Source organism: Chaetomium strumarium, assembly GCF_033439665.1.
Source record: "Chaetomium strumarium strain CBS 333.67 chromosome Unknown B0T15scaffold_4, whole genome shotgun sequence".
NCBI classification, from domain to species: Eukaryota; Fungi; Ascomycota; class Sordariomycetes; order Sordariales; family Chaetomiaceae; genus Chaetomium; species Chaetomium strumarium.
Genome location: NW_026944432.1, coordinates 1,257,658 through 1,271,852, shown reverse-complemented (window position 1 = coordinate 1,271,852; position 14,195 = coordinate 1,257,658). Strand labels below are relative to the sequence as shown.

Below are 14,195 nucleotides of genomic sequence, written 5' to 3'. Positions count from 1 at the left end.
ATGGCGAGATGATCGCATGAACCAACGCCAAGAAGCGGCCGGAGGGCTGGAGCAGTGGAGGGACGGTTGACGTTTTGACAGATAAGGTGCCTGAGTACGGTCGAGATGGTCGTGCTCCAGGTTGTCAGTCAACGATCAGAGGAACTCCACGATCCAGCCCGGGCCGGTTCCGACCAAAAGACAGAAACAGAAGTAAAATGGAGAAGAATAGTCAGAACTTCGCTTGACCCAGCTTAGGTCGCAAGATATAATAACTGCGGACAGAAGTAAACGTCTCACGAGTTAATTTGGGGCTTGCAGCGACGCGGATACCTACCCCTAGTCGCTGATCTGAGTCCCGCCACGTGTGTGGATACATGGACAACCCGAACGGGGGTTGGAAGTCTCGGATCGGGCTCAGCCGTGGGAACCGCTGAGAGACCGGCCCAACCTCAGGCGTTCCATTCACACGCTGATGCAGCTCTAGCAGTTATAAATGTAGATGACAACACGAGGGCAAGAAGCGCGGTCTCCTGGTCCGGAAAGAGGCTTCCCTGCTTTTTGGTTTCTTGTCCCGCGGTGGACTGATAAGAAGAAAGTAATGTTCTTCCCATAATTGGTGGGGCAACCGCGAACATCAAACCCAGTTGCGCTTCAACGGGCAGGGGTCCTACAATATGTATGTAAAGACAGTTTTGCCACGGGTCCACTACGGAGTACTCCTCCGATATCGATACCATCTACTACCGTGTAGTGTATGTAGACTGCAGAGATTTGGAGACATCTGGTATCTCAAACTGCTCGGAACTCGGAGATGATCGCTTGCTTGCTGTTGAGCTGCCTATCCCCGCGTCTGCATCGCTAAGATTCGTAACGTCACGCAAGGCTTGTTTACGAGGCCGATCACTCCGTACCATCAGACTTGCCCACCCGGCCAGCCTCATCTGAGAGGGACTTTGCGTCACACCCCTCGGGTTCTTATCCTTGACCTACCGGGCGCTGCGATCAAAGAATCGAGCTTGAAGCACTAGACGCTTGAGATGAACGCCCAAGGGACCAAGCGCAGCCAATCTGATGCCGCAAGGCGCCCACGAGGAGGGGTGAGCAGATTCTGAGCGGGGGTCTTCTCCTCACCGACATTCAACCCCCCGTAAGGGACCGCAAATCCAATCCGAGTGCCTGGGCTCATCGAGATCGCAATCGCGCAATCAACAAAGAACCACGTTCCGCCCTTACCCCTTGGGCCCAGGACAGTGCACGGCGGGGTCGGTCGACCCATCGTCCCCGGGTTTCCGGCCTGGCGGTGCCCGAGGTGGGACTCACCAACGTCCGCCTCATCAGACTCTATGATGGGGTAGATCTCCCTTCTCTTCACGCTCAGCCCTAGCGTTTTGAATGCAGACCTTGAGGGCCGGAGCTTGAATCGAAAAGCATGACCAACACCGTTATGCCGAACCACGAGGCAAAAGAAGCGTGGGTTACACGATTGGGAAGAACTTCCGGAAATCTCGCCTACTTGACGCCACTAGGTACATCCTGCGGCAAGGCCCCGTCGGGCACCAGGGCCAGCATGCAAGCCACAAGACATCTCTCGAATGATTCTTGTTCCTGGCCGCGCATCCGCCCGCGACCTGCAGGAATGTCGAGCATCCCGTTGGTTCCAGGCCTTCTTCACCGCTTCCTGGACTCTCCTTATGCGCCGCAACCGTTCATTCCGGGCTAGGCTGCAGCACATGTGCATTCGGGAGTCCCGTGCGTAGTCTATCCATCCCTATATTCGTGGCCCGAAGAAAGGGATGGTATCTTTGTGTTCGTACAAGGTCCGGCTGTTCGATAACCTGGACTCGTCGCCCGGAATAATTTCCTATCTACCCTTTAACCCAGGCGAGACGACCTCACATATGCCGGACCTTGTAGTCTGTATCCGGCAAGTAGAGATGCCTATCAGCACCCTTGGCTGTCAGCACGACCATACGGATGACACCACCCGAGCTGCCGTCCCATTTGATAGCCTCCTTGAGCGCCTCCTTGACAAAGTTCACCGCGTCGGCTTCCTCCATGCCCTCGCGCCAGTTGGCGTCGCAGAAGCCGTAGATGTACGTCGACCCGGACCCGCCGATGGCGTACGACTGCTTGTGAAGTGACCCGCCCAGTGGGATGCTGTAGACCTGCCCGCCGTGCCGCTCGTCCCAGCCCGCGATGATAAGGCCCGCCCTGTACAGAAGGTCGAACACCCAGTTAGCTCAGTCCTGCCGGCATCGAGGATTCCCATTCTCTCCTTGCAGGATCTCGTCCAGACAAAACTCACGTCAATCGGTCCTTGTTGGCATAGCAGATTTCCTGGAAAATCGCCGCCGCCGTCTGCGTCGTTGGCGCCTTGCCATTCATCATAGCAAATAGCTCCAACTGGTACTTGACAATGTCGGCGACTGCTTGTGTGTCGGCGGCCGACCCGGACCGGCAGCACCAGATGGTGTCGTGTACCTGGGTCAGCTTGTCGGTTACGCGGTTCGCGATGTAGGCGCCCGTTGTTGTGCGCGAGTCGGCTCCGAGGATGACGCCGTCTTTGAATGTCACTGCCATGCTGTTTCGCTCGGTGGTTAGGGCAGCTGCATATGCGCGGGATGGGTGAGTTGTCTGGGAGCGGTTCGAGCTTACATCGAGGTACCCAAGCTAGAAGAGAGCGCGGTCAGCGGTTGACGAGGAACGGAATAGGTCGGTTTCCAGGTGCTACTTACTTCACCTCCCCCTTCTTCAACCGGTCCATATCGAGATGGATGCCATCTGCGGTGCGCAATGGTCAATGAACAGGTCGGGATGCAGGTGGAGCAGGCGGTGCTGGGCTGCGTGCCACTCACCTTCACTCAATGAACCTGAGTTGCCGAATTCCATTTTTGATTATTTCGGTATCTTTTTGCGTAGAAGTCTTTTGCGTAAGAAGAAGCGTCGTAGATCGTATGCCCAGGGAAATGGTCACTGTTCGAGAAAAAAGCAATGGTCGGTATGTCGTTCGACGTTGGCGAGCTTGGAGCTGTAATGCACGCCAGCTCAAGGCAGCTCTCATACGCGGCGCCTCGCTGGGCTGAGGCGCATCACGTGAGCACCAGAGCGTCACTTACCTTATCTTATCGCAGCTATTATCTTATCGACGCTATACGCAGTGGAATTGTGGAAGACAATGAATTAGAGTTCTAATTCTCGTCCACTTATCTAGTGCAAGGGACTCTATATTACACGAAACAGTATCAGCTGTTCGATCTTAGACGTAAGCTAAACAACGGCCCATGGCCTCTCCGATTTATGTGCGTAGCCGAGAGAAGCTCTCCTTCTTTTGGTAGTGCCTCGAGGGGACGTCAAGGTGGTGGACGGGTTCGTGCCTCAAGTTCTGCCGCTGAAAACCTCCATGCCGATTGGAACCTGCTCCAACCTGTCCAAGCCTTCCCGGGCAGTTCCTTGTCCGTCCAGCTGCACTTTTCTCGTTGTGAGGAACAGTGCCTGAAGTTCCCAAGCCGCCGGCAGCCGTGGGAAGCACTGCCGTATATACCAGTAGAGACTTGAGCCAATATAGGATAAATAAACAACAACCCTCCTCCCAAAAGCTGTTCACCCTCCCCTTGTCAAGCCCTCCTCCTTCTCCAGAGTTACGCCATTTCTTTCCTTCAACTCATCTATCTTCTTCTTCCCGTCCTCCTCCCCGCAGCCACAGTCATAGAAGTCCCCGATCTTGTTGCAATCAAACTGCTCTTTCTTCAGCCGCTTGTTAACCTCGTTATGTACGAAGCAGGCCCACCCTGCGGCCGCATTCCGGCTGCTTGTCTGGGGTGGGTATTTCTTGAGCAGCTTCTGGAAGTGAGAGGCGCAGTCGCCGCACGGATAGAGGCGCGCAAACAGCTGAATGTACGTCTTCAAGGCGAGGCTATCGTCGGGCGTCGGTTTCTCCGGGAAGCGTGCCATCATGGTGTGGAAGAGCTTCCAGGAGGCCCGGCCTAATTCGGCTCTGGAGGAAGGGGCGGGTTAGCGGAAGAAGAGGGGTAAGGAGGTGCGAGAAGAGCAAATACTTTATTGTTGCATTCTCAAGCTTGGGCGCAATGGAGCCGCCATTGAGGATGGTGTCTGAGATGCTGGAGGCTGGGTTGCTGACGCTCACACTGTCACTGTCACTGTCTCTGACGCTGCCGCTACCCTCGTGGCTTCGATGTTCCGGCTTGCTCTCAAAGCCGCTCGGTATCCTTGTCGGGTATCGCTGAGTATTCGAGCTGCCTGACATTACGTATATTAGGCCCACGAATACCATAACCGCCACCAAGGTTAGCGTGAGATGCTGTCGTCGCGCCATTGCCTCGATTCCTGTCAAGGTCCCAAACGAGCGAGATTTCGAAGTTGAAATGACTCAGCTGGAAAGCTCAGCCGCACGAACACACCGGGAGGCTATGAGCCTATCCCTGAGCAAATATTACAAAGGAGTGACTTCAACAAGGAGACACAAAGAAGGTTGAATACCGGAGTTCAGGATGGCCGATTGGTGTGGCACGAGAGTCGTCAGATGCCTCCGTGTCAGTGCGCAGGAGCTACTGCAGGCTGACAGGGGCCAAGTGGGGTGAGGGTTTCCAGTTATCTGGAAGGTGGAACCCCCCGGCTCGGTTGCAGCCGACTCAACCGAGAGGCTAATCACTTATAAAGCCGAGGTCTCTTACAGCCTACAGGATGATAATTGAACATTTTCTTCAGTTCTGCCTGGAGAGCCTGGGTAAAATGTATACAGTCAACAAGCCTCCTGGTTCACTAACTATGCCTAGTCGGCCGTTCTGTTGATGCCCAGAAGGCTATTCAGCAGTCCTTTCAGTCTACCCGGAAGACGACCGTTGAGACCATATGCTGAGGCACTACGATCTGACCCTCATCATGGGCATTGCAAGACACGGCGGCTTCTTTGTGTATGATCAGACGAAGAAAGGCTCCGAGCACTCCAACAAACCAACCCCATTCAGAATTTTGCATCGCTTGGCCGGATGCCTTACGTGGTTTACCTTTATTACACCCTCCAAGTCCCTGACCTGTTGCCTCTCCGAAATGGATCATGGAACCCGCAGACTAAAGATACAGGTCAGAAAAGCGACCTCCAGATTGCTAAAGGGGGTTAGAAACAAACTTCCTTGCGCACAAAATGGTCATTGTATGATGGTCACCCTTCCTAATGAACCTCGCACTCCGAAATACTGGCCAGCTCAGGCCCAACCCCTTTCAGAAACTCGCCGGCCGTCCAAAACCAATGCTGACGTCGCAACACTCGGTCAGTACGTTGAGACCATAGTCATACTCGCCGCTCACTCCTTCCCCTTCCCCTTGCCGAACCCAAGCCAGGCCCCAGCCCTCTCTACTCCGCCCTTCACCGCGCCAGCAGCCTGCTGGCCACCGGCGACGGCCCCTCCCACAACGGCAATTCCGGCTCCGGCCGCCATCTCCCCGACCCCGCCGGCCGGTTCTGTCACCTCGCTGGGCACATAGTCACCTCTCTCGTCCTTCCCCTTCCTCTCGAACCTATTGATCCCCTCACGCGATGCGAGGTCGCCGACCAGCCTGGCTAGGCCGTCCTGGCCTACCTGGCCGGCGACAAAGTCGTTGACGCCGTCTTGGAGGTTGTTGACGGGCTCGATAGGGGTTACTTTCGTTTTGTTGAGGTTATCTATCGTCGGTGTTAGAGATCAAGGACTAAATCATGAAGACGAGCAAGGACATGAAGCAAGGAGATGAAGGGGAAAATGACACGAGGAGGAGAGACGTGCCACGCATCGTGTAGCTCGCCTTGTTGTCCCGCGTGAAGTAGCGGAGGTAGAGGTCCTCGAGCCACGGAACCCAGGCTTCGTATTGCTTGTTGTATTGTTCTTTGGCCCACTCCATCTTTGCGTAATTTGGGGTATGATTGGATTTCAGAACGGTGTGATGGGTACGACGAGTATGCAGATCTCCCTACGAGTTGCGCGATGGAGGTTGGAAGAGTGGTTCTTCAATCACACGAGTATGACTTGGCTTGGGCGAGTTTGCGCGTACTATGATATCCTTTATCATCGAAAATCAGCTTAGTTCGATTATGATGCAACATTTTCAACGGCACCCGACTTATAGCAAAGAAGTGTGGCTGTTCCCAATCGATGGTGGGCGTACGACGTCATGGGCGTCTACTCCTGTGTAAGTCAAAGTTCCCGGTTTTGGACAGCAACTAAGCTGGCATACTGTGTACTCGTACAGTGTGCTCTGGATAGTGACCCAAGCAGCATGCCGAATATGGTTGGGCCTATGTACCGAAGCCTACAGCAGTACAGTCCGAAGCGCTGGGCTCCAAAAGCAATAGACGATAATAGTTAGCGTAAAATCTGTCTTGTTGTCTATACTTTATATCTACAGCTTGCTTGCACGGCTCTTGACAAGTATACGTTCTAGTCCACGCTGTAGTTCAGGGTCCATTCCGTTTGCATTTGGCCTCGCAGTCTCCCGATCCACAAACACCTGCACAAACTCCCCTACAGACTTGACAGCGTCCTGGCCTTTCTCGAAGAGGGCAATCTCGTAGGTGACACTAGACTTCCCGATCCGGTTGACTCGCAAGGCTAATTCCGCACACGCGGGAAATGAGATGGACGCGAAGTAGTCATTGTGAGAGTGGACAACCATGCCGTACTGTCGAGAGGACGGGGGGTGGAGTCCGCAGTGCTCGATCAGATAGGTGTTGATGACCGAGTCATAGAGAAAATTGTAGATGGAGTTGTTCATGTGATCGTACATGTCGTTGTCACTCCTGGCATGGCTGTTCAGCTCCATCGGGCAAAGCCACTGCGACACTGGCCACTGGCATGGAGTGGGCGAAGGCTCACCATCGTGTTCGGTACTCGAGAATGTAAGGATAATCCGCCCTTGTCCGTCTCTTCAACTCGGCCAGGTTTGCCATGGTGCGGGGGGCCAGACGAGGAGATTCGAGTGTTGTTTTCTGGTCAGACGAGCGCATTAGAGTGCAATCTCGATAGAGCCTGCGATGTTTACTTCAATCGTTCTATGTCTGGGTGCGGGAGTGCGGAGTGCGGGAATGTCAATGGAATGCCGCGGCAGACCGACCGGACCCTTGCCAGGGAAGACGACAAGAAGCCGAGGAAGCGGTGCCCCCACTTGCCCAATTCGTCTTCAACTCTTCATGCTTAAATGGATTTTGGGCGCTCTCACCGCCCGGCCTTATCCTCGAAACCACCGTTGTGGATCCCCACCCTTACCGCAGACAACCACAACCTTCACTCTCATGTCTGCGTTGGTTGAGCAGTCGACGCCGCGCTACACTGAATGATACTGGGCCCATCCAGGACACTGCTTGCGCTTGCGGCTGGGAGCAGGGAGATGACAGTTTCGCTCAGCAATCTCGCCACCGGCGTGGCCCGGGGGCAGGTCGGGGATTGCGCACCAACCAAGCCATCCAATTCCGAACCTGAGCCTGAGGCTACACTCCCTCTCCCAGCGCCTTCACCACCCTCGCCGCGGCCATACTATTTTAAAGACGGTTTGCGGCGTGTTCGCCCTTACTTCTACACGTATAACACGTGGTGCAAAGAACGATGGCGTGGCCGGCAGCTGGTGGACATCTTCGAGAGCGAGTTCCGCGACAGGCCGCTCGAGTACTATCGCGCAGCTATGGAGTCTGGCCAAGTGGCCGTCAATGGCAAAACGGTGGGCCCGCATTACATTCTAAAGAATGGCGACCTCGTGTCTCACACGACTCATCGCCACGAGCCCCCGGTCAGCGCTGAGCCTATCGGGGTCATCTATGAAGACGAGGACATGGTCGTGATCAATAAACCTTCGGGCGTCCCCGTTCACCCTGCTGGGCGCTACAACTACAACTCGGTTGTCGAGATCATGAAGGCGGAGAGGGGTCCGAGCTTCTCCCCTCGGCCCTGCAACAGGCTCGACAGACTCACGAGTGGCATCATGTTCATCGCGAAACATGCCAAGGCAGCGGAGCGGCTAGGCGTCCAAATATTCCAGCGCAGTGTCCGTAAGGAGTACGTTGCTCGCGTTATCGGCAAGTTCCCCGACGGTGAGATCGTGTGCGACCAGCCCATTCTGCAGATCTCCCCAAAGCTCGGACTGAACAGGGTGCGAGCCAACGGCAAATTCGCCAGGACCGTCTTTAAGCGGCTGGCATACTATCCGCGAGCCTCCAGCTTGGACACAAGTCCGCCTTCAGATAGACCAGCGGGTGAGGCTGGGTCAACGGCAGCCCAAGAAGAGCCTGGAGCAGCCGCTGCCCAACCGACCGGCCATCGGAAGGCAGACGAGGGGTACTCCATCGTTCGGTGCTTGCCCGTGACAGGGAGAACGCACCAGATCCGAGTCCACTTGCAGTTTCTCGGACACCCCATTCAGAACGACCCGATATATGCCAACCAAAAGGTCTGGGGTATCGACCTGGGCTGCAACGATGCTGAGGCCACCCAGAATAGTGACGAGGACATCATCACTCGCCTCTCGCGAATGGGCAAAGACCAAGTTGCCGATGCTGTTGCATATCACGACGAGATGGTGGACACATACTACAAGAAAAAAGCCGAGAAGATGTCTGGCGAGGTTTGCGCCCTCTGCAACACGCCTCTCTACACGGATCCAGGGGAGCAAGAGCTTTCCCTGTGGCTCCACAGCCTCCGGTATGAGGATGCGGAGGGGGCCTGGAGCTACACGAGCCCTTTGCCCGCCTGGGCTTTGCCGCCAGAAGGGAGCAGTGGCCCCACGGAGGTTGGGGGTACGGAGGAGTTGGTCAGCGCAGCCGAGACCAGCAGTTTGGAATGATCTTCGCCTGCGATGTGGTTAAGACAGGCGCTGATGCCAGTACCATGTCGGCCGCTGATGTGCAACGCGCGTTTCCCGCTTGATGGTTGACGTCACGAGACACGCGGGCGTGAAGCAAAGAAAAAACAGAGCCTTTTCGCCAGACACAGCCACAAAGCGTGTGGTCCTCGTGGCCCAGCAAGTTTTGCTTACCTGTAAGCCTATCTCCCCGGCCGCCAGGTCTGTCTACTGTGCGGCGCGATTTTCGTGGTTCTTGTGCTTGCCACTTTTTAGACTGGAAGGCCGGGACAATGACACTGGACTCAAGGTGGATTGCAGCGATAGTCCGGAGGCTCGGCTTTACATTTCTCGGACCCCCTTGCATTAGTAGTTCGCGCGCTAAGACACCCGCTGGGGAACTGGGGCTTTTCTCGCTTCTGCATCTATCAAGCCGTGAACTTAATAGTTCCAGTTGGCAGCCACTGTAGCTAAGGAGTATTCTCCCGGGAGCCCTGATGGTGGTCCTCAACATTAGAACGCGAAGCCGGCTCCGGCTTGAGTCCCACCATCCCTTTCACAGTGCTACGCGCCCAGCAGTCTGGAGTAGGTGCTGGTGTAGTAAACCACAGCTGACCAAGCGGGTTTGGTAGGAAGAGTAAGGTCGGTGGTGCCAGATGAATGTCAGCAATACAGAGTAGCCGTACTCGTGACATTGGAGCGAGCGCCCTGCATGTCAGCCGATCAGTTCATATCAAATACTAGTACCCACCCGCTTCTGACGATGCCGACAGACAGCGTATATGACCAAGTCGACAGGGGAGAACAGCATGGAAAGCAAGGGCGTGAAGGATAGAAAGCTGTTGCTCGAAAGCGTGACGACAGGAGGTGTCTGTAAGGGCAAGGCTGTCCGAATGAATCATTGTGGCAGAGAGCTCAGGCTGCCGGCGCCCACAAGGCTCATGCATGTACTACTAGGTAAGGTGAGGTGGTTAAGGTTGGGTCATGACTCAGCACGGAGAACCTCCACCTATGAGCTCTGTCAATGTTTCGTACGTACACTAGCAGGCAGGCCGGGCTGGGGTTCCTATCACAAGCAGCCCCCGCGCACATCGGCTCAAAACGGCCTGGCCTGTCCGGATGTGTCCTTGGGCAGACCGTTTCAACGCTGTTAAATGGAGAACGTAACTCTGGCCGTTATAACTTGTCGTCATTCTTAGCTAGTGGGTCTAGGCCCTATTTCTATGGCTCCGGCCAGCGCTCCCTGCACTCAGACTAGTATGTACTAGTAGAAAGAATCAACCAACTTTTCCCCCGTTAGTTATCAACGCTCACTCAACTCCGTTCCTGTTTCCCAGCTGCTCCATCGTCCACGGAGGGGGCGACATGATAGCCGTGGAGCCCCGCGGGAAAGATCGTAGCAAACCCTGGACCAACAGATATTTACCTTTTGGCTTTAGGAGGCTGTTTCTTGTCCCGACACCCATGGCTGATAACCGGGCTCTCCAGACTATCATGCTTCGGGTCGGATCCAGATGTTTCATGTGGTCGCTTGTGTTGGCACCAGGGTGAGGATCTCATCAGAGCAAGCCGCGACGAGCGGGATCAAGTGGGAAGCCAGCAAGCAGGCCCTTGAGGCTGCGGAGTCCGCGAGGAGTGCGGATGGGGATTAGCGGAGAAACCCGACACACACACCCAAGTTGTATTCATCCTCCGGTTTCTGGCCGAAGGACCGGGAAGGGCTCACGAGTTTTGCACAGTACCAGTACGCGGCACTCCGTGTACACATAGTAGGTACTAGTACCTACTGGATCTCTCCCGGCCCCAGGCTGTGCCCACCTTATTGGAGCAGCGATCCCCTTCTGCCGAGTCTGGCCATCGCCACAGGGAGGAGTGGGTGGGTATGGACACCACGTCTGGGGCGGCCTGCTCTGGCATACGCCCGATCTTCTATTCGGGGGGCAAAGTCGAGGCTGTATAAGTCGCTCTAAGCCCCTCCCGGGGCTTTTTGGTCAAAGATACCTCAGACACACAACCTGAACTGAGCTCGAGTTGCATCGTTATAATTTATTCTTCAAGTTCCATTCGGTCAATAATACATATTTAGAAGTACATACATCCTTAAAAGGTTTCCAGCCGCTGGACGGTGTCGTCATCAGCAGTATTTTCAAGCAACAGGCCTAGGCCTCGACTCGCATTCAACACATCCTACTCGCGGCCGTCTGCTATCCCGATTTGTCGGTTGTACGAGGCTTGTAGGTCGGCAGATTGCTGCCAAAAAGGCGCACAAGGTGCACAAGGCTTCCAAACTATGTCATTTCAGCCCCCGCCGCGAGAGACCCCGAATAAACCACCAAAGGGGAAAGTGAAAGGTGAGTCATCCATGCAAGTGGGCGTCTGGGCCCCCTTGCCAGCGCTTGCCTTTGATCCCGATCTGACGCCAAGTGCATTTGCGAGCAGGAGCCCGCAGGGTCATCAATCTCTCGGAAGAGCAGCGCAGGAAGAAGCGAGAGAACGATCGGCTCGCGCAGCAGGCCATACGGCGCCGCAACAAGGAAACGATCGATAGCCTCAGGAGAGAGGTCGAGATGCTCAGGTCGATGAGATCGGTAGAGACGGCATTGAGCCTGCATGAAGAGATCAGAGACCTGCGAGCCCAGTTGCTCGAACTGTCACGCTGCCCTGCTTTCATGTACAACGAAAGACATTCTCATCCACCAGGTATGTTTTCCGCGGGCCTCCCGCTCACTTCAAAGTTCACCGGCCGAGAACCCCCGGGTTTGCCTGACATCTGATCTGGACTTTTACTCAGCATCAACATTCGAGGAGGTAGATTTCGGCCACGGCACAGGGCCTATCCCTACGAGCCAGAGCGGACTCTCGTGCGTACACTCTGTGGATGGGCCGTCGCCAGCAGCAGGGCACAGCAACAACTATAGCAGCAACGTGCCGCATTCTAACTTCGGATCATCGCCTCTGCCGAGTACCCACCGATATGACCACTGGCAGAGCCATGTGGTGCCGCTTCCGTCTCCGGCTGTGAATCCTGTGATACAATCGGTGGAATCGAGCCCCGGCCCGTGTGGCCCGGGCAAGGAGTTTGGTTATATGCCCACCAGCGTGCCTGTGATGGAGCCCGCCATCATCGCCAGCAACACGTCGGCGCCGGCCCTGCATTCCATCAAACTCGAGCCTCGGGAGGCTGACTCAGGTATGTCGGCAGCTTTGGGCCTTGGCACTCTCTACTGCTACCCCTTTTTGCTGACGGGATGCTTGCTCCCTCAGTAGCTTCTGCTGCCAGCCGATACCCGAGTCCCAAGGATACTCACTCCTCGCCGGCTTATCTACACGCACCACCGTGGTGCGTGTATTCAGGGGACCCGTATTATTTGCGGACGCCATCGCACCGCCATGCCGTCCAGCCAACTTCATCGCAGATCTACCCGACGATGCAGGCAAGAGACGGGAGGGCAGGCGAATCTGAGGAAGGAAACAGGGCCGGAAGGTGAAAGCACATTGCCGCGATGCTTCCGGCGTATGTCCAGCGGAACCGACCGTGAGGGGACACGATCAGCAGTTTGCTGACACCACAAGGTTATGGAGGTGCAGATGACGTCTAAGCCAGAGCTGACCGCCCGTCGCTGCTAGCGATTGAATGGCTCACCATGTTGCCTCGAGGGCCGAACCGGGACGGTACTCGAGTTATCGTTGGAACAAGAGTGAGCGTTGAATTGGTCTAGATTGGCTGATAAGAGTTGTAACTACTACCATCATAGATAGAGCGTTGCAAAGAAAGATATGACAATCGACAGAGTGGTGTGTTGTGATGCTTGAGCTTAGTATTAGCTGAGCTATGCGCCAACGCGGGAACAGGCATGCCCTTTTTATTTGATGATCGGACAAAACCAACGGTTACTAAGTAGGCAGACGTCATGATCGAGCTTTTTCCAGAAGTGAAAGGGCGGGGTTGACTGATTCAGTGATTGCAGCCTAGGGTCCTCAGGAACGCGGCACGTAGTCATGAATCATCAACCATCAACTGCATTCATAAGGTAGGAGACAATCTGTCGATTCCCCGCGGAACCTCAAATCTCTATCACCCCACACCTTTGGATCGCTGGTCCCTGGCCCCGGACATCCGGACGCGTTGTTTTCTGGTGATTGCACTCCCCGACGTACCTGTATGTCTCTCTGCCTCACCATCCCATGACGTACTAGATCCGTACAATGATACTGCCTCCTCCCCCACATATCAAGCCGAACTCACAAACAATACAGCACTATACAGTGCATCCAAACGTATATAGTTTGGACACCATTCTGACGCGTAGCCCTCGCCTCCGGAAATCAAGTAGGAAATCGATAATGTAAGATAAAGAAGGAAAGAAGCATTGGAAGCACAGTTATCAGGAGTGACATAGTGTAGTAGTGAACTAGAAGACCTATGTGAGTTTAGTTTATTTTGCCAGGATGGAGAAACTACCCATTGTATACTAGCGATAACTACCTAGGGCTCTGAGGACCACGCCCGTGGACGGCTCAAAAAATGCCAAGTGAAGTACTAGTACATCACACTAGAAGCTCAACGTAAGTTGTAACGGACCTGTCGCGATGGAAACTGTGAAGCTCGGCATGTTGTCGAAGCCACACCAGAAGCCAATCAACTTGGTGAAGCATCCCCTCAACTCAGCCCTCCACTCCGGGTTCCGGAGATAGTGGGCATCGTCTGACGCAAGGGATCTGAGGCCAGGACCCAGACGTTGGCCGCAACTCACGTTAGCTAAATTGACTGTGTACACCTACTTGTGAGATAGGTCGATTTTAGGGAGACTGAGAAAGTTGAGCAAGAAGGTTGCGGACTGGTTGGCTTGATTATTCGGTTTTGGCGTTCGATGAAAACCACCGGTCTTTGAATATCCTCGGCGAAGATGGGGCAATACCGGCCTGTTGCTGTATGTACAATAAATGCACATGCACCACAGGCGTCATCAGAAGCTCAACGTGACAAGAGAAGGTGGGTTGTCGGCCAGGACTTGTTGGTCTCTCGTGGTGACTGAGTGGCTCTCCTCTCGAGATGCAGCTTGATACCTCACTGGATAGTCCTCGACAGCCGGGACCCTCCAGAAAGGAATCGGGATCTTGCCTGTACTAGCTGCCTGCAAAGACATAGGATAGGGAGTGGCTAAGAGTAGCCATCTGACCCAGACCTGGGCTACACATAGTGTATGGTCCACTTGGTTTGTTTCTTGGGGGGGCTTCGGAGGAATATCGGCTGAAGCCGGCTCTGGATCTAGGACAGCGGCGTACCGTGTCGATATATTTCAACGGTGCGATGAGCCCGACGTTGACCAGGGCTCCACTTGACGTTGTCCGCAGCCGCAGCAGGGCATGTTCCTCTCAAAATGGTCCCCACC

General features: G+C 54.9%; 6 protein-coding genes across 6 annotated transcripts; 2 read left to right on the top strand and 4 right to left on the bottom strand.

Moving 5' to 3' along the window:
• Positions 1–1,788: 1,788 nt before the first annotated feature.
• Positions 1,789–3,119, bottom strand: B0T15DRAFT_195757 (nucleophile aminohydrolase). Its single transcript, XM_062862508.1, has 6 exons — positions 3,099–3,119; positions 2,838–3,010; positions 2,718–2,763; positions 2,638–2,652; positions 2,288–2,563; positions 1,789–2,193 (listed from the first exon to the last, which is right to left on the bottom strand). Exons 2-6 carry the CDS (start codon positions 2,869–2,871, stop codon positions 1,875–1,877), a joined length of 690 nt encoding a protein of 229 aa, XP_062721176.1. The 5' UTR covers positions 2,872–3,010; positions 3,099–3,119; the 3' UTR covers positions 1,789–1,874.
• Positions 3,120–3,582: 463 nt separating this feature from the next.
• B0T15DRAFT_396112 (ERV/ALR sulfhydryl oxidase domain-containing protein) lies at positions 3,583–4,315 on the bottom strand (the record flags this gene model as incomplete). The annotated part of the gene is made up of 2 exons (XM_062864814.1): positions 3,583–3,976; positions 4,038–4,315. The coding sequence occupies 2 exons, from the start codon at positions 4,313–4,315 to the stop codon at positions 3,583–3,585; spliced, it is 672 nt and encodes a 223-aa protein (XP_062721175.1).
• Positions 4,316–5,303: 988 nt separating this feature from the next.
• B0T15DRAFT_511316 (uncharacterized protein) lies at positions 5,304–5,877 on the bottom strand (the record flags this gene model as incomplete). The annotated part of the gene is made up of 2 exons (XM_062867905.1): positions 5,304–5,662; positions 5,766–5,877. 2 exons carry the CDS (start codon positions 5,875–5,877, stop codon positions 5,304–5,306), a joined length of 471 nt encoding a protein of 156 aa, XP_062721174.1.
• Positions 5,878–6,269: 392 nt separating this feature from the next.
• Positions 6,270–7,119, bottom strand: B0T15DRAFT_532156 (HotDog domain-containing protein). Its single transcript, XM_062869296.1, has one exon. The coding sequence runs from the start codon at positions 6,793–6,795 to the stop codon at positions 6,376–6,378; it is 420 nt and encodes a 139-aa protein (XP_062721173.1). The 5' UTR covers positions 6,796–7,119; the 3' UTR covers positions 6,270–6,375.
• Positions 6,921–8,805, top strand: B0T15DRAFT_485016 (pseudouridine synthase; the record flags this gene model as incomplete). Its single annotated transcript, XM_062866268.1, has 3 exons — positions 6,921–6,923; positions 7,377–7,407; positions 7,478–8,805. The coding sequence occupies 3 exons, from the start codon at positions 6,921–6,923 to the stop codon at positions 8,803–8,805; spliced, it is 1,362 nt and encodes a 453-aa protein (XP_062721172.1).
• Positions 8,806–11,045: 2,240 nt separating this feature from the next.
• Positions 11,046–12,402, top strand: B0T15DRAFT_195707 (uncharacterized protein). Its single transcript, XM_062862507.1, has 4 exons — positions 11,046–11,153; positions 11,242–11,502; positions 11,594–11,992; positions 12,070–12,402. Exons 1-4 carry the CDS (start codon positions 11,093–11,095, stop codon positions 12,288–12,290), a joined length of 942 nt encoding a protein of 313 aa, XP_062721171.1. The 5' UTR covers positions 11,046–11,092; the 3' UTR covers positions 12,291–12,402.
• The last annotated feature ends 1,793 nt before the right edge of the window (positions 12,403–14,195 follow it).